The sequence below is a fragment of the Macrobrachium nipponense genome, chromosome 31, assembly GCF_015104395.2.
Source record: "Macrobrachium nipponense isolate FS-2020 chromosome 31, ASM1510439v2, whole genome shotgun sequence".
In the NCBI taxonomy this organism is placed as follows: Eukaryota; Metazoa; Arthropoda; class Malacostraca; order Decapoda; family Palaemonidae; genus Macrobrachium; species Macrobrachium nipponense.
In genome coordinates, this window is record NC_061093.1 from 9,261,592 (window position 1) to 9,280,541 (window position 18,950).

General features: G+C 36.8%; 1 protein-coding gene across 1 annotated transcript in view; it reads left to right on the forward strand.

Moving 5' to 3' along the window:
• The window catches only part of LOC135206597 (dynein axonemal heavy chain 3-like), a 270,995-nt gene that overhangs the window by 75,956 nt on the left and 176,089 nt on the right, over window positions 1-18,950 (forward strand). The window contains 10 exon segments of the mRNA XM_064237937.1: window positions 1,391-1,493; window positions 9,290-9,489; window positions 11,663-11,840; window positions 12,180-12,188; window positions 12,190-12,234; window positions 12,236-12,340; window positions 12,343-12,368; window positions 13,651-13,734; window positions 14,787-14,988; window positions 18,657-18,860. Of these exon segments, the coding sequence (XP_064094007.1) occupies window positions 1,391-1,493; window positions 9,290-9,489; window positions 11,663-11,840; window positions 12,180-12,188; window positions 12,190-12,234; window positions 12,236-12,340; window positions 12,343-12,368; window positions 13,651-13,734; window positions 14,787-14,988; window positions 18,657-18,860 (1,156 nt within the window).

The following is an 18,950-nucleotide window of genomic DNA, read 5'->3' on the forward strand; positions in this document are numbered from 1 at the left end:
GGCCGGTATAAGGTGGAAGTATTGAACACACGCATTCATACAATACCACTAACAAATCTACACGACAGTTCAGTTATTCAAAGTATAACTGGCCGTATGTATATTGAATGGAAGACACACGCATGTATACATTATAGCATGTAAATAAAGGCATAAGCAACGAAGGAAAAATAAACAACGAAGTTTCTGCAAGATCTTTCGACGTTCAACGTCCTTTACTCAGCAGATAAACAGTTATCTGCTACTCAGCAGATAAACAGTTATCTGCTGAGTAAAGGACGTTGAACGTCGAAAGATCTTGCAGAAACTCCGTTGTTTATTTTTCCTTCGTGGCTTATGCCTTTATTTATGGATTTAGCACGTTCCAAATTTTCGTGATTCAGTTATACATTATAGCATATGCCTACCCACTTGAATTTTCAATTATTGAAACGAAAGTTTGAAATTTAGAGTTCTTGGATTAGTAGAGCTTAATAACAAGATGGAAAAGCAGGAAAAAACTCAGCTAATATTGTGTAGTGAAAGCAGCAGTGGTAATAAACCTTCATAACGAGTGTATAGAGTGAGATGATTTACAGAATCAGATCACCGCCATCTTGAATTCTCATTTCAAGATGGTGGTGATCAGATGCACATTTCTTCGATTAAGAAAGCTGACCTGACACGCGAGATGACTTTCAAAGAAATAAGTTGTCCGATGCTCACTTTTGTTGCTACTTGAGCTGGTCCCTGTGTGTGCGTCCAGTTCAATTGTGGAGACGCGTTCCGCTAGATTTCTAAAAGAGGGAGCAAGTTATTTCTCTAAAAGCTGAGTAAAAATAAAATAATTGATGATGGAAGAGGAGGGTATCGTTCGGAATGAGCGTCCCTGCCTCGTAAATACCAGTTGTTGTTGAAAGTTGAAGTAAACCGCAGGAGAGGTTTGGTGGAAGCTGGAAGTAAAAGATATGAAAGATATAAGCAATCTTTTCTTTGTGAGTTGGGTTTTCTGAGCGTTCAGTTTTGGAGAGGGCTCAAGGCACTTCTCGTAATCGAAAGAGCTTCCCGTGAAACACCTACGGCGTATTCTCATGCAGAACCGTCGAGTTTTATTAGTTTAATTGTTCACAAGTTAACCTACTCTTTTATCAGTCTTGGAACTGTCATGAGAGTAGGCCTACAGATCTCGCGAGAGAATAACGTAACAGAACCAGCAAAGTGTGTGAAAGATACAGACTTCCTTTCATTTTTGAACAGTTTGAGAGATGTGTGATTTCCTAATCATGATTACTCTGAGAGAGAGAGAGAGAGAGAGAGAGAGAGAGAGAGAGAGAGACCATCATCGTCTCAATAGACAGAAGGAAACTAGTACGGTCGTTCTCATTTTGGCAGGTGGGATCGAGAACGATAGTTTGACAGAGTACGCGAAGGAGAGGATAGAGAAATTCAGACTGCACGTTCCTGTTCTTCAATGCATTTGCAACCCTGGTCTTCGGGAACGTCACTGGAATCAGGTATGTTGACAAAGTTGACCTGGAATCAGAAGAAGAACTCGTTATCTAATGTTCATAGGATTCATTATTTTGTAGAAGATTCAAATCAACCGTGCACCTGATGTCTAGGCCAGTCCTTACGACGCTCCTGATTGGCTGTTGATAAGCCATTCACAGGGCTGGAGACTCTCAGTCTCTCCCTCGAGAGAGTTCACGTAGGCAAGGTGTATGTTCCCCCTCTCCTGAGGGATACATCCTTCAAAAGTATCCCTCTGGAGAGGTGGAACATACATCCTGCCTATGTGAACTCTCGAGAGACAGTTTCCAGCCCTGTGAGTGGCTTATCAACAGCCAATCAGGAGCGTCGTAAGAGTCTGGCCTGGACATCAGATGCACGGTTGATGTGAATCTGCTATAGAAGTTTACCAATCTTTACTTTAAATATTCATCTACTGCTTCATTTAAGTGACTCGCTGGTGTTTTTTTAACTATTATGTCATTGATGTTTACCCAGTAGTATTCTTTCCCAAATGGGAAGTCATATGCAAGGTCAAGGTATATTAAGTATAGTATAGGCATCAGTTGTGTCATTCACGAAAAGAAAGCTGAAACTTTTACTGAGGAAGAAAGGCTAGCCGCAATATCTTTTGATGAAATGAACATCGCAAAACACTGGAATTATGATAAAGGAACATATCTAGTAGATTAAATAAACCTTATGGAAAAGTTCAGGTTATCATGCTTAGGGGTCTGACTGCTAAATGGAGACAGAACCATTTTTTTATGATTTTGAAGTAGACAATGCAGGCTGCCCTGTCATTCCATGTGTTCTTGATCTAGTGCCGAACAATCATGAATTATGGAAGGCGTTTGGGATAGATACAATGAAATTAACATACGGTCGGTAAGGTTTTGTCCTGCCATCTCGATTCTCGGGCATTTCACTGAGGTGGCCAGAGATGTGTATTTCTGGTGATAGAAGTTCACTCTCGACGTGGTTCGGAAGTCATGTAAAGCCGTTGGTCCCGTTGCTGAATAATCACTGGTTCCATGCAACGTAAAAACACCATGCAAACAAAACAAACAAATAAACAAACAAACAAACAAAGAATGAAATTAACGCAAGTTGCAATAAAAAATTCCCATGTCATGATAGGGAAAGGCTATTATTTGCCGATGCCCCACATATGATGAAGCTGACAAGATATCATCTTATAACGAAGGAGCTTTGTTTAGAGGTTGAACACTGACTCCTGAATCTTGTATGAGGGAAATATTAAAAGTAAGACACCCACATTATATGGTCTAGATCACAAGATTAGTGGAATTCGTATAAACTTGAAAATGCCAAACTTCAGCGTTTATAATATGCGAAGTCTATCGAATATTTATGTGAGAGGGGGCTGTTGGGAAACAGTATTTGGAAGGTTACTGTGGAATTTATTTTTATGATAAATGACTATACTCTGTGTTTTTCCATCTGTGGTGTTTGCGCATGGTAACACTGCGTCTCGGGCTTTAAATAGTTCCGCTATGTGTAAATTTTAGGTAAATAAAAGGATATCTGGATGTACATTTCAACTGAAAAGTGTTTTAATAATTTACTGTATGTGAATTACATCGTTAATATTCGAAAAAGGATATTATTTAAAGGCCGGGATGCAGTGTTACCTTGCGCAAACACCATAGGCGGATGGACAGGTGGAAAAAAACAGAGTATAGTTTGATCTCATGATGTCATCTTGCATGACTGGAGATGTAAAATCAAGGAATGCTTATGGAACTGACTTATAGACAACCAGAAAACTCTTCTATGTAAAACTATCAATGGAATGACAAAAATGGGAGTATGCAACGCAAGATCAAACACATTACAATTTCCAAAAGGGCTTGATCTGTATCGCGTCACTCACGAGTGGGTCTGTATGAGATGTTAATCAAAAACTGTAATGTAGAATGTATATTAAACAAGAAAATTGAATCGGGAGCCACTAGAAAATTTTTCTGGGCGTTGCAGACAGATGACATTATCATCGCCCGGATGCTGTTAACTATAAACAAACGTAAATAAGAAGAATGAAAATAACGATTGCTTATCAGGTGAGTTGATGTCGATGAAATGCGTCAAGCAAAGCCAAATCCTATGATAAGCGTCAACTTGCGTTAGAAGTTTGCATAGTCAGCAACATAATATAAAATGTAGACTTGGATCTAGAATTTGAGAACAGCAATACAGACAACACTCCAGGGGATATGGCCAGTTTTTCACCTTATCCAAATAATTAAAAGTCAATATTTGATGGAATTGAAGAAATATCTTTGCGAGATATACATAAGTGGCTACAATGTTAAAAAAAGAAAAAAATAAGAGCGGTATCCTCATTTAGGTCAAAAGATGACTGACATTCAAACTGACTAAAGGTTCTCGATCAATAAAATTAACAAGAGTCAACTAAATGGCGTCTGATTTTTTTTTTTTTTTTTTTTTTACAATTAAACTTTTGAGAGTTGTATCCAAATCTATTCACGATAAGAATGCTTGACTGTGAAATGAAATCAACAGGTGTTGATCTTCCCAGTGAAGTAATAAAATTTTTTGCTAAATTATGTGTCTTTTTAGAATGAAATACCTAAACAAGAAAATTGAGATAAGAAACAGAGTAAATCGTGCAATAAAATAATCTAAAAATTTAGATTAAAAATATTTTTTCTTGACTTATTTTACGAACAATGTTTCTCTTGCATAAATTTTGGGTGTAGATTTTAAGGAATTCTATGTTTAACCCTTTTGTGAAAAAATAAAGAACATAAAAAGAAACAAGCAACCAACATGGGAAATATGGCAACACTCGTTCTTTCGCGTGACATCATGCACAGAGCGCTCTTATTTTGGTAAACAACTCGGCAGACTAATATATATATATATATATATAATATATATATATATATATATATATATATATAATATATATATATATAATATATATATATATATATATATATATATATATATATATATATATATATATATATATATATTTTAGCTGACGGGTAAGGTGAGTGAAAGATGAGTGAGGCAGTTAGCTAGCTAACCATAGTAATGAATAGTTTGAAAGTTCAGTATTAGTAAGAGTAAAGTCAAGTTGGTTTATCCACAATTTTATTTGGGTAAAGGTAAAATTTTTCTAATATTATAATACAATAATGATTTTACATAATACATGGTGAATTTTTACAGATTTTACATATTTTGAAAATTTATTTCTTAATTGTAATAATCCTATTTAAAAAAAATTCAAATTTTCTAATTTTAACCTTAATTTTAATTATCATACTGATTTTGCATGATATCTACATAGTAAATTCTACATATTAACTAATATACCTAGACCGTAGTCATATGTATACAGAGAGTATGTACTGCGATAAATTATTAAAGTAACTAAGTCTACGGGCATAAACAGCCCTGTTTCAGGGAATCCCTTCTGAACCCCACCCCCTTCGGAGGGGGTTGGGGGGAGGTAGGATCAACCCAATTATAAACCATCTTAGGGTTCCCCACTATAACCTGGTTTAAGTTTCATGCCCATCGGACCAGCCGTTGGCCTGTGATTGAATGACAGGCGGACAGACATAACGCCTATTAAAGTACACCATATAGTAAGATTATTATTATTATTATTTTATTATTTGCTGGAAGAAGACCTTCCTTGATACAGGTTTTAATGAAAAAAATAATGGCTATTTCAGCCGCGTTTATTTTGTAAAGCCAAATGGGGAATTCATTTAAAAAACATGCATTTTGCATAATATATTCAATTTGACAATTACCGCGTTTTTGTCATGAATCACCTATTTGGGGATTTAATTGCCAATTTGAGTGCAGAAGAAAAGTCAGTAATACGAAGAATAGAGAAACTTCTATACCAATTAAACACGGCTTAAATAGCCATTATTTTTTCAACAACACTGTATTATTATTATTATTTTTATTATATTAGTTATTTATTTTTTTTTTTTTTTTTTTTTTTTTGCTCTATCACAGTCCTCCAATTCGATGTGGTGGTATTTATAGTGTGGGGTTCCGGGTTGCATCCTGCCTCCTTAGGAGTCCATCACTTTTCTTACTATGTGTGCCGTTTCTAGGTATACACTCTTCTGCATGAGACCTGGAGCTACTTCAGCCTCTAGCTTTTCTAGATTCCTTTTCAGGATCTTGGGATCGTGCCTAGTGCTCCTATGATTATGGGTACGATTTCCACTGGCATATCCCATATCCTTATTTCTATTTTCAGATCTTGATACTTATCCATTTTTTCCCTCTCTTTCTCTTCAACTCTGGTGTCCCATGGTATTGCGACATCAATGAGTGATACTTTCTTCTTGACTTGTCAATCAACGTCACGTCTGGTCTATTTGCACGTATCAACACCCTATCCGTTCTGATACCATAGTCCCAGAGGATCTTTGCCTGATCGTTTTCTATCACTCCCTCAGGTTGGTTGCTCGTACCACTTATTACTGCAAGGTAGCTGACTGATTTCTTATTATTATTATTATTATTATTATTGTTGTTTTTGTTGGTGTTATTGTTGATGTTGTTAAGGATAATTGAGCACCCACAAGGAACAGACAGGAAGGTCGCAAATTTGCGAGACGAGGTTAGACCTAACAGAGAACTATCATCGAAATCATCAACAAACAAAATAGCGAAAGCATGATAAATAGATAAAGGTAATTTCAAGAATCACATAGAAAAAGCATAAGAGAGACTGAAATAAGTTGGCTGAAATACCGTGGCTACTTTAGGAAAATTTATCTCTCTTTTTTTTCTTGGGATTTATTTCGACGTCACTAAGGTCGGTGGTGAGCACAGATGTTTGAATTTTATCTTTACACGTTTTTCTCGGAAATAGCTTTTCCTTTGTTTTGCACTTGCGTGCCATTACAGGCTCAGTCACACCTGCGCCAAATATCCTAATTGGACCAATAGAACTGAGGTCGCCTAAGAAGAAAGAAAAATTACACACGCTCGTGTTTACATGATCTGGATTATGCATTGCGTAATGAGAGTCCACATTGGGAGGTAAATAAATACACGCTGGCTTCCTTTATTCACTTCAACGGCGTATTCAGAAGATAATTAATGAACCAGATTGTGAACTGGCGATTCCATTGAATGAATATGAATGATCGGTCGCTTGTTTTTTCATTTTTCTTTTATGTAAGCAAGTGAGTTCCACCACCAATGTGTTGAATAGAATCTGAGAGAGAGAGAGGAGAGAGAGAGAGAGAGAGAAGAACTAGAGACGAGAGAGAGAGAGAGAGGAGAGAATTCTTAGTTAGTTCTACAGCAGATAAGCAAACGATAACTTAACAACGGAGAGAGAGAGAGAGAGAGAGAGAGAGGAGAGAGAGGAGAGAGAGAGAGAGAGAAGTTCTTAATTAGTTCCTAACAGCAGTTTAAAACAAAGATAATGTACTCTTAAAACACTCCTTAAGAAGAGGAGAGGAGAGAGAGAGAGGAGAGAGAGAGAGAGAGAGAGAGAGAGAGAGAGAGAGAGAGAGAATTTTCTTCCTCGCTCCCTAAGCAAAGAGCCGTGATTTGCAAGAATCACAAAGAGAAACAGCTGTTGACGCAAGTAACCAGTCCATCTTTGTTTACATAACAGTCAGTAGAGTTTTGGAGACCTCTCGAAATAGGAACTGGAAAAAAATGGAAATGATTTGCCCCATAAAAACAGCCTTTATTGAACAAAGGGTGCGCAACATTAAAGCAAGAGAACACTCATTCTTGCATTCATCCTTAAGCTGTCGAATCTCGGATGAAGCCCCCTGCAGATAACGTAGATATGACAGGATTCATTCGACTGCTGGGATTTCAGTCTGAGATAACATCATCACTTTATCTGCGGTCAGTCGAAGTTTATTCGGTTTTCTTTGCTTTTATGAGTTTATTTTAGTAACGTATTTTACAAATAGTAGTAACACTAAGAATATATGAACATTGTGCTGGACAATCACTGGGACTTTTACTGATTTGAGCAACGTCAGAAAATGTTCATCTTTGTAACAAAGGATAGGCCCAGTAAGGGGGGGGATAGTGCCTTCAGTGCACCCTCATGCGGTGCACTGTACGCATTACTTTAACATTCTTTGCAGAGTGCCTTCGGCCCCTAGCTGCAACCCCTTTCGTTCCTTTTACTGTACCTCCTTTCAAATTCTCTTCCTTCCATCTTACTGTCCACCCTCTCCTAACATATCGATTCATAGTGCAACTGCTTCGAGGTTTTCCTCCTGTTACACCTTTCAGACCTTTTACTGACAATTTCCGTTTCTGGGCGAATGACCTTATAAATCATAGCGCTTGGCCTTTGGCCTAAATTCTATACTCAAATTCACTATATTCACAAAGAATAGTAATATCAGGACGTTTGACATCTGTGTGAAATAACGAGGTAAAACTCTTTGGAAGTCTAATCTACCAAAATCACTTTACTAAATCGATGAGGGTTTCTGGGACGGAGTCATTTGTAGAGTTAATATATTGACTTTTCCATCCAGTCATTCGTTTGGCTAATTTCGAGGTTTTATGGCAGATGTGACCTTTAGAGACTGAAGATATGAAGTGAGGAAATCTGTAAGCGCTTATCGCCGCGTTGGCTCTTATCTTTCTCCCAATAGGTTTTTATCTGCGTTACAAGTTGTTGCGTCGCACGGGCTTGAATAGTTCGATCATTAAACTTAAATTTCCATTTCCAATGTCATAATGAGCTTTTGCCGGTTGATTTATTATCGGAAGTGATTTGGACGTTGCTCCACCTTCAGGAATTTTTCGTGTAAATTCGTTTTTCCCGTTTATTTTGAATCGTTTCATGTTTGCAGGTGCTGCTGCTATGAAGCATTTCGGTTCATAAGTTGTTACCTGTATGAAAGATGATGTCGATAAACATACATAGTTTCCGAAATACCTGAGTGGTATTGGGACCTAGTCAATGATGTGATCTAGATAACATACAAAATTTCCGATATACATTGGACCCGATATTCATTTTTAATAATATTTTATTATTATTATTATTATTATTATTATATTATTATTATTATTATTTTATTATTATTATTATTATTATTATTATTATGTTTAATATCATGTTAGTATCTTTTAATGAACCTTTTTGTGGCCCTCTTATTTTATTGTTTATTTTTGAAACAGGTTTGAATAAATGTATTACAAGAAAAAACCGTGTTTTTTTTTCCTTTCGTTATAAATGTCCAAACACTTATAAGAGCTATTGATTGAAAAATTAATTTTGTTATATTTGTCACGAAATACTGGATTAAGATTAGAGAGTTTCAGTTCGGTTGGGAATCGCAAAACGGAACTTATTAATAAAAACAGATTTATTTAAAAAAAAAAATAGGCAAGTGGATTATACGTTTGGTATACTTATTATAATTAATTATATTATTATTATTATTATTATATATTATTATTATTATTATTGTTATTATTGTAGACACTCTCTTCTCTTCACTCGGGCCGGGGGTTACTGTCTCGACCTTGTCTTATGTTACCGACGATTAGATGTCATGGCTACACTTGTGTGCATATGTTGGAATGAATCGTACCACATCTCACAAATGATCATCATTTTTCATCGATTCGGTCTCGCCTCTTGTCTCGCATATGGGCATTCTGCTCCGTGAAAGATTGGCTTCCATTTTTCATTTTCATGTTTGCGTATTTTCATACAATGATAGAATGACACAAATACCGATCACTAAAACCTTGCCTGCTTATGACGTCTTCACAGCTCGGGGAACATCTGGGCACGGAACTGAACCTGCAGCCGGAGACGTCTCTAGCGGACATGATCGAGGTCGGTCTGCCTTCAGTTCAGCGGAAACTGGAGGAAATCAGTCACGCTGCCTCGAAGGAGTTCAGCCTCGAGAAGGCTTTGGAGAAGATGAAGGGCGAGTGGGCCAATGTCCTCTTCGAGTTCAAACCGTGGAGGTAAGGCAGTTGTTGGTGTCCTTTTCCCTTTTCTGAATGCTGCTGATGACTTGGCTCTTAGGATCTCATTCATTTTGCGTCAGTTTACTTGATGAAGTTTTTTTTTTTTTTTTTTTTTTTTTTTTTTTTTAGCACACTTTGGAGAACTGGTCATTTGACAATAGTTAAATGTTGGAGTGGTGGTACCTCATGCCCAGCTGATAACCACCCTGTTCCTTCAACTCTCATATTATCTGATGTTTCTTAGGACTGGCAAAATGCCTAGATGGTTATGCTGAAAGTGGCGGTCTGTTCCAAAGTTGACAGCCTGACTACGCGAGGGCCTGTGAGCTTGCGATGTACTTCTTTCAGTTTCCAATGTCGTACAGAAATCCCTATGTCCTTTTGCTGCACCTCCGTTCATGTTCTCTTTCTTCCTCCTTACTTTCCACCCTCTTCTTACAATTGTTTCATAATGCAACTGCTTTGAGGTTTTCCTCCTGTTACACCTTTCAGACCTGTCTACTCTCATTTTCCCTTGCAGCGCTGAATGACCTCATAGGTGTCCCAGTGCTTGGCCTTTGGCCTAAATTATATATTCCATTTCATTCCAGAAATCCCTGTGCTCAGGTCGTGAAGTTCGTATGATTGGTCTTGATTTGAGTGGTGATTTTGACAGCACCAGTGATGAGGCCTTAGTTTTCAAATGTAGATGGGAGTCGGGGAGAGCACTTCTTAGAATTTTAGAATTTTCAAATAAGCGATTGCAATTAGTTGCTGATGGATATTATGACTACGGGATTGTAAATGTTAATGGTCCTCATGATTGCGTTTATACCCAACTACTTTTATGTTTGGTGCTAAAAATAAACTTGCTGCATCAATCGAATCTGACTAGAGAACTTAGGCTGAAGAAAATTTAAGAGAGATTTAGTTAAAAATGCTTGCAAATTATGTAGGTTAAACTTCAACCTTAGCAAAGCAAAACTCAAAGTACGATTGTTAATTGGTCTAGGATACTAATTCCGCCACCCACATATTTTTCTTGACAGTTCTTTCTTCAATTATTTGCAACTCCTGAAATTCTAGTCGTCTTTTTTTGAATTCCAGATTAACCATTGCGAAACACAGGCCTATGTCTTCTTTAGTTGGTCGAAAAAATTATATATATATCAAAATAAGACTCGAGATTTGTAAAAAAGAAAACTTTTTTTATGAGGAATATTTTAAAATCTGATTTCCGTTTTAGTCTTCTGAAATCGTTGTTTAGCAACCCGAGTTCCTACTTTCTTCTTTGGCGTGTTATTCGGTTAGCTCATTGTGCACGCCTTTGTGAGCAAACTTTTCTTATCTCTCATTCTCTTTTCTGGAATTTTCGGTCCTGCCGTTGTATTGAGAAGACTCACGAGGGTTTCTTTGTTTCTTTGTTATTTCTCAAATCTAGTTTATCTTCACTTATGGCTTTTGGTTTGGGGCAACCTGCTCTTCCATCTGGGGTTGCACTTAGGCTAATATTAAGCAATCAATAACACTGTACTATACTCTGTCTTTTTTTCATCTGTCCATCCGCCACCTGTGTGTTTTTGTATGGTAACAACCTGCGTCCCAGGCTTTAGATAGTTACGCTATGTGTAAGTTTTAGGTAAATAAAGGATATCTCTGGGTGTACATTTGCAACTGAAAAGTGTTTTAATAATTTACTGAATGGGAATTACACAGTTAATATTCGAAATAGGATATTATTATAATCGTTGAATGTAAGCTGAATGTAACTGTCTAAAGCCCGGGACGCAGTGTTACCATACAAATACACCACAGGCGGATGGAAATTTTTCTGCTCTTAGTATTGTTTTAGCTGTTGATGCAAAATTATAAATCTATTATAAAAATAGCAAAATGTGACAAAGTCCACTATTTGAATCATTGGTTACTAGGAAGTTTTGGCAATTAAGTGAAAATAAAAACTCTGTTATGAAGTGGCCACAATTACTGGATATTATTTTCGAAACCACATATCGCTTGTAGCTGTTCAACTTATTTAATTTTCCTGCCTGTTCAGAAACAATCTCACTCAAAATGGCCCTGATTGTGTTTTAAATACTGATAATTTACATGGCACAAACTGAGAATCACAATGATAAAGCGTCCACTCATTTGATAGTATCTTAATTGACACTCTGTGTATTGCAATCAGGGAAACTGGGACATCCATCTTGGCTGCAGTGGACGACATCCAGGTCCTGCTAGACGAACAACACACAAAAGGTGGCAGACGATGAGGGGTCACCTTACTCAAGCCCTTCGAAGCCGAAATTAGGGCGTGGGAGGAGAAACTTCTGTCGATGCAGGATATCTTAGATGCTTGGATCAAGGTGGTTTGCCAGAACATAATACTCGGGACGAGAAATGGAGTGTAGTTGTAGAGTTCACTTCATTTGTTTTATTTATTGTTTTATAAAGTAAAGTCGAAGTTGTGTGGTCTTCACTAAATAAGTGAATCTGATGAGGGATTTCGATTCTCATCTGTATGTGAATCGCTTGTGCATGTTGGGTTCAGTGGGGTTGAGTGGGTAGTTTTAGACGAATAGGCCTAGATAAGAAAACCACACGATGTGCAATAATGGTTGTCGATAGGTCAACAAATAACAACATTTAGAAAGATATTTTCACGCCATAATTAAAGAATGACAATGTCCCGAACTTTCTCACAGTGCCAAGTAAACGTGGCTCTATCTCGAGCCGATCTTCTCGTCCGAGGACATCATGGAAACAAATGCCTGTTCGAAGGGAGGAAGTTTACTCGCGTGGACCGCCCACTTGGAGGCGAGCTCATGGTGGGACAGCCGTCAAGGATCCTCACGGCTTCTGTAGCTACTGAGGCAGCCCAACATGCTCACCAGGTCTTGTATTATTATTATTATTATTATATTATTATTATTACATTATTGATTATTATTATTATATTACTAGATTATTATAATTATTATTTATTTTATTATATTATTATTATTTTATTATTATTAGTGGGAAAACTCTATCGCGGAGTATATATAATGTTCTGAAGGGTCCACAATAATACAAAGTGTTAAGAGTCCGTGTATAATTTTTTAAGACTTTACAAAAAGCTTTCGAACCCTTCCGTGGGTTCATCTTCAGTCCAAGATGACCCAGGGAAGGGTTCGAAAGCTTTTTGTAGTCTTAAAAATTATACACGGACTCTTAACACTTTGTATTATTGTGGACCCTTTAGATCATTATTATTATTATTATTAAGAAACAAACCAAAAACCCTATCATTATACGAGGCAAACTTTCACTGGAAGGCCTTTCCTTGTTGGAAATATTAGTCCATTACTCCTTACAAGAATAATGGCATCGCTTGTCTTGCTCATTTCGTAAAGTGTTGCTTATTATAGACTTAGTAAGCGATATACAATAATGTCTCTTAAAAAATTTGCCATATTCTTTTACTGCATTGGTAAAATTAGCCATAATTTCGTGACAGTAGTGTTTTATCGCGAAAAGGTATTAATTGTCTGGACTCTGAACTCTACATTTCATAAATACTTTGAATATTAACGTAAGCATTGTCGTTCATGACCAATACCAACTGAATTAGGCAACGCCTGGAAATGAAGTCTAGAGCCATCGGGTTTCGGCTTCTCTTTAATTAACACACGCAAGAAAGAGTTCCTTTCGTCTTCCTTCTGAGGTTATATCAAGCTTCCCTGATCAACGTGCAAGTCCTAATTAAGTATTAGGAGGACTAACTTTGGATTTTCAGCAAGTGTTCTCTCTGTTGCTCTATGTCAGAGGCATGTTTTGTTCTGGAACTTTTTGGTACTCAGATGGTGTTTAGGGGTTCAAATGCCTTCACAGCTGACCCAAGCATCAAAAACGAAATTGTCCTGCTTTGGGATATCAAGGTCCATATAGTAACAGTCCATTCGTAACAATCTAAAGGCACCCAAAAATGTGTTCATTTACATTAATGATGACTTGAATGTTGCTATTTACACCATACTATTCCAGAACATCAATTGTTATTAGTGCTCTCATTTAATCCTATGATTTTCTTTCATACTTCTGCTTTTGTGTTTGCCCAACTCGTCTGGCTAGACCTATAACCAGGTTCTAAAGAGGTGCTGCAGTCAGAAGAACGAAATTCCATTTTCTTTGCAGGTTGCACGAGTGTAATCATCTGCTGGAGGAGATACAGAAGGGCCTCAATGATTACCTTGAAAAGAAGCGTCTCTTCTTCCCAAGGTGAGTTGGAAATGTGGCTGCGACGAGCTAATTGCTTTGTGGAAAATCATTCATGAGTGTATCGGGCCTTCTCCTTCAAGACTTTCATGTCAAACGTTTTGTCGTTCTTTTTAATGATACATTGCAGGGAGTGAGTAGTATATACAATTACACACACACACACACACACACACACACATATATATATATATATATATATATATATATATATATACACATACCTATATCTTATATATACAGCTAACGGTTAGACTGTAAGTAATGTATAGCCTATATGTATGTTAGCTATAGATGGCGAAACTACTAGACTGAATTGAACCAAAGTCAAAACCATTTATGTAGGTTTTATAAGGGATGGTTTTTAACCAGGTGCCATTTTGATCCGGGGTATCGGGCCGCATATCTGGCTATGCTATCTCCAGTTCCTCGTCCATCAATCTGGTAGCCCGAGTTTTCGTTCCTTGCTGCCGCCAATGCGGAACCAGAGGAATTTATTTCTGGTGATTAGAAATTCACTTCTCGATATGTGGTTTGGATCCCACAATAAGCTGTAGGTCACGTTGCTAAGAAACCAATTGGTTACTAAATCAAAATCCGCAAATCCGTAAATAAAAAAAACTAATACTCCAGGCCAGCCCTAGAAGCGCCTTTAATCAGCTCAGTGGTCCGGTTAAACTAAGACACACTTAACATTTCTTAGGCTAACTTCTTTATTATTAGTTGTAGATAAAAATGAAAGCATTATTGTCTGATAGAACTTTTCTCGAGGATTCCAAATATGTTTTTACTTTTCTTCTGCGATGAAAAATAATGATGATATTACGGTTCAAAGAATGTAGGCCTATGGTGGCATACTACATACATACATACATACATACATTATATATATATATATATATATATATATATATATATATATCCCTATATATATATATTATATTGATAGATATATAGATAGATAGATAGATATACATATTAATGAAGATATGTGTCAAGAAATATAACCGTAATATGCAGTTTCCAACATAATTTTGTGCTCCCTCCGTCTTCAGGTTCTTCTTCCTCTCGAACGACGAATTGCTGGAGATCCTCTCCGAGACGAAGGACCCGCAGCGCGTACAGCCCCACCTGAAGAAATGCTTTGAGGGCATCAGCAAGCTTCATTTCTCATCGCAGCAAGAGATCGAGGGCATGATATCCGCCGAGGGAGAGCTCGTCCAGTTCAGCAACAGAGTCATCCCGTCAAAAGCTAGGGTATGCTTCTCAAACGGTAATATATAATATATCTATATATATATATATTATATAATATATATATATATATAATATATATTTATATATATATATATATATATAAAAACCTCCAGGGGATGTCCATGATACAACGATTAAAACATCAATTTATTCCAAGAAACGTTTCGCACATGAAATTCTCTGTGCATCATCAGTCTGTGAAAGATAAAGACACATTTATAAATAACAAACAATAAAAGTGTAAACAGGAATTCACATATATTAAAAATAGTCTTAAAATTACATAAAAGAACAAAGTAAAAATGAAAAAACAGGTTAAAAAGAGAGTGCTTAAACACCAACCGTTCATTGTGAGGAGAGAAGATGGAATGAACTACGACAAGTTAAAATAGTAACGACTTCAACTATGCCAGGTACAGAGTTGCTAAAGAGGATGTGGTTACTGTTAAGAGAGGGAACAAGCCTCTTGATATATAAAGAACTCAAGGGTGGTTAAATGGTCAGGATTTTTGACATGGTCTATTATGGAAAACTGTTCTTTTTGTACTTCAATTTTGCAATTAAAAGCATGATTTCTGATGTTGGAAAATTCAGGTTGCTTTATTCGCTGACCAGTGCGAAAGCTGAAGCCCAAGTGAGAGCAATATCTGACCCTTAACAGCCTTCGAGTTGATCCGACGTAAGAGCCCGGACATCCAGGGCATGTAAATTTATATATAACGTTGGATCGCATAAAAGGCTGAAGGCGATCTTTATAGTTAAAAAAGGAACCAATTGTGCAGGTATTGCTGGATATGAGTTTGACTTTAAGGCATGGTATCTCATGTTCAATGATTCGTTTAAGGCTGGATGTAAATTTCAAGTCAGATATATAGGGGATTGTGACATAAAATAGTCTTTTAGGGACATTAAAATTAGGTATTGGTGGCTGCAAAAATTTCGTAAGTATTTTGTTGATAGTTTTTTTAACAATGTCGAGTGGAAACGAATTAGATTTGAAGAAACCTAACAAAAAAGTCATTTCCACGTGGAATAGTTGCCAAGACGAAGAGTATTTCAGTGCTCTATTAACCAAAGTGTGAATAGTATTAATTTTAAAAGATTGTTGACACGAACTATAATAATTGTTAGTCAGTCCAGTAAAAGTACGTTTTCTATAGACCGACGTGGAGAACTCAGAGTTAGTTCTGGTAATTTTCAAATCTAAAAAAGGTAAACAATCATCGTTCTCTACTTCCATTGTAAAATTGATATTGGGATGAAAGTTGTTAATATACTCTAAAAAAGAAGAACATTGCCATGGGTGTTGAAACAAAGCAAAGGTATCATCAACATATCTACGGTATAATGAAGGCTTAAAGTTAGAATCACATCGGTTTAAAAACTCAGACTCCAAATGAGACATAAAAAAAATTCGCAAAAATGGGGCCTAAAGGGGAACCCATTGCAACTCCATCGACCTGCGAGTAGAGTCGCTGATTAAATACAAACATCGAATTTTGCACTGCAAGATCGAGTAATTGTTTAAAAATAGCCCGATTAAAACCATGGAAATTTGTATCATCATTAATAAATATTTTGTTAAGTATAATATTGATGGTTTCATTAAGAGGTACGTTGGTAAATAGAGACTCAACGTCAAAACTAACCATATAGTAATCTCCATCTTGTCTGGTAATCAGTTGTTGAAAGTTATATCCATTTTTCAAAGAGTATTCATTATTACTATATTCAGATAAAAGTCCAGCTAAAAATTTTGATATAGAGAAAGAGGGATTGTTATAAGCAGCCATAATTGGTCTTAAAGGTAGATCAGGTTTATGTATTTTTGGTTGCCCATAAAGAACACTAAAAGATGAACCAGTGACAAACAGTTGTTGATAAGTTGTTTCATTTATGATGTTATCATTTTTAATTTTCCTTAGAAATCTGTTAATCTTGTCTTCTCGCTTATATATATCAAGAAAGGAAGGTTCGCCATGGAACTCAAACTTCGAACTGTCAGACAAGATAGTTTCCATTTTTTGTACATAATCGTTCTTGTTTAGAATGACCACTCCCTTACCCTTGTCTGGTTTACATATGATTATGTCCTCTCGTTTCTTCAAATTCAATAGTACTCTCAAATCAGCAGGTCTAAAAATAGGTGTCCAATTGGGTTTTAGATGAACATATGTTTTATGGACCAAATTAGAAATTTTTTGTTGGAGGTTAGCTATGTTTTGATTACATTCTAGTTTAGTTAACCTTTGAAACATAATTTCCAAAGGTAAAAAGAACCTGGCATAGTTGGGTCTAAAGGATGGAAGGCAAAAGTCTAAACCAAACGAAAGTAAAAATTCTTCTCTTTTAGATAAAACATAGTCAGAGAAGTTAAAAATACATTTTTTGTTAGACTGGAAGTCAGGAATAACGACACCGAGATTCAAAAGCTTTCTTTGGTGTCTCGTAAAAACATCAGAGATATAGTTGTTGATAAATTTACAAAACATTCTTTGGTAGAGTAAGCGATCTAACATGGATAAATCATTGTACAATAAATTCTTCAATTGTTTGAGTAGTTGCAGTTAATTGTTCAATCGTGCGAAATTTGCAATCAATTTCATTCTTGAGTAAAGTCTTGAGTGCATCTTTGTAGAACTGGGTGTTGTACAGGGTGGATTTGTACAATCTAAAGCGGATGAACTTCGGAGTAGTGTCATTAATTTCGCAGTATTGAAGAAAATCGAGATCAGCTTTGGCCTTTTCCAGTCTAAGGGTAGTCTTCTCTAGTTTTCTTGAGGTAGATATAGTAATGGGCGGATAACGGTGCTTCAGCAGTTGAGAAAAGTGGTGAATTCCTCGTAGTCGAAGACGAAAGGCGAACAGGAGAACGAAGAAGAGTTTTCGTATCATCGTTGGAGAGACACAGCAGGTCAGTGAATACACATATAAAACCTCCAGGGGATGTCCATGATACAACGATTAACACATCAATTTATTCCAAGAAACGTTTCGCACATGAAATTATCTGTGCATCATCAGTCTGTGAAAGATAAAGACACATTTATAAATAACAAACAATAAAAGTGTAAACAGGAATTCACATATATTAAAAATAGTCTTAAAATTACATAAAAGAACAAAGTAAAAATGAAAAAACAGGTTAAAAAGAGAGTGCTTAAACACCAACCGTTCATTGTGAGGAGAGAAGATGGAATGAACTACGACAAGTTAAAAGTAACGACTTCAACTATGCCAGGTACAGAGTTGCTGAGGATGTGTTACTGTTAAGAGAGGGAACAAGCCTCTTGATATATAAAGACTCAAGGGTGGTTAAATGGTCAGGATGTTTGACATGGTCTATTATGGAAAACTGTTCTTTTTGTACTTCAATTTTGCAATTAAAAGCATGATTTCTGATGTTGGAAATTCAGGTTGCTTTATTCGCTGACCAGTGCGAAAGCTGAAGCCCAAGTGAGAGCAATATCTGACCCTTAACATCACTGAGGCGCTCACAACCAGGAGTCCTGGAAAACTCGGACCTTTTGATATGAGAGCTGTGATGAGGGAGGCCTTGTGATGGTAGAGTTCTTTGGAATATAATGCACAGATAAGACACGAGTGGCGGCATTTGACAGAGGCATTTTTTCCAACACAAATTAGGTTCTGTTGTTCATGTTGTGCAGGGACTGGTGGAGCGCTGGTTGGTCGAGGTGGAGGAGATGATGGTGCAGAGCGTCCAAGACGTTGCCGTCAGGGCCGTCGAGAACCACCCCTCGACGCCCCACAAGTTGTGGATCACCCAGTGGCCTTCCCAGGTCGTCCTCACAGTAGCCCAGATCGTCTGGACGACCGAAGTGACCAGCGCCATTCTCAACAAGGGACTCAAGGTAAAGAAGCGGTGTTTTATCAGGAAGAATCTATGTGACAAGGAAGGTAGGTTGATTTGATAAGTGATGTCATATTTTTTGCGATGATGT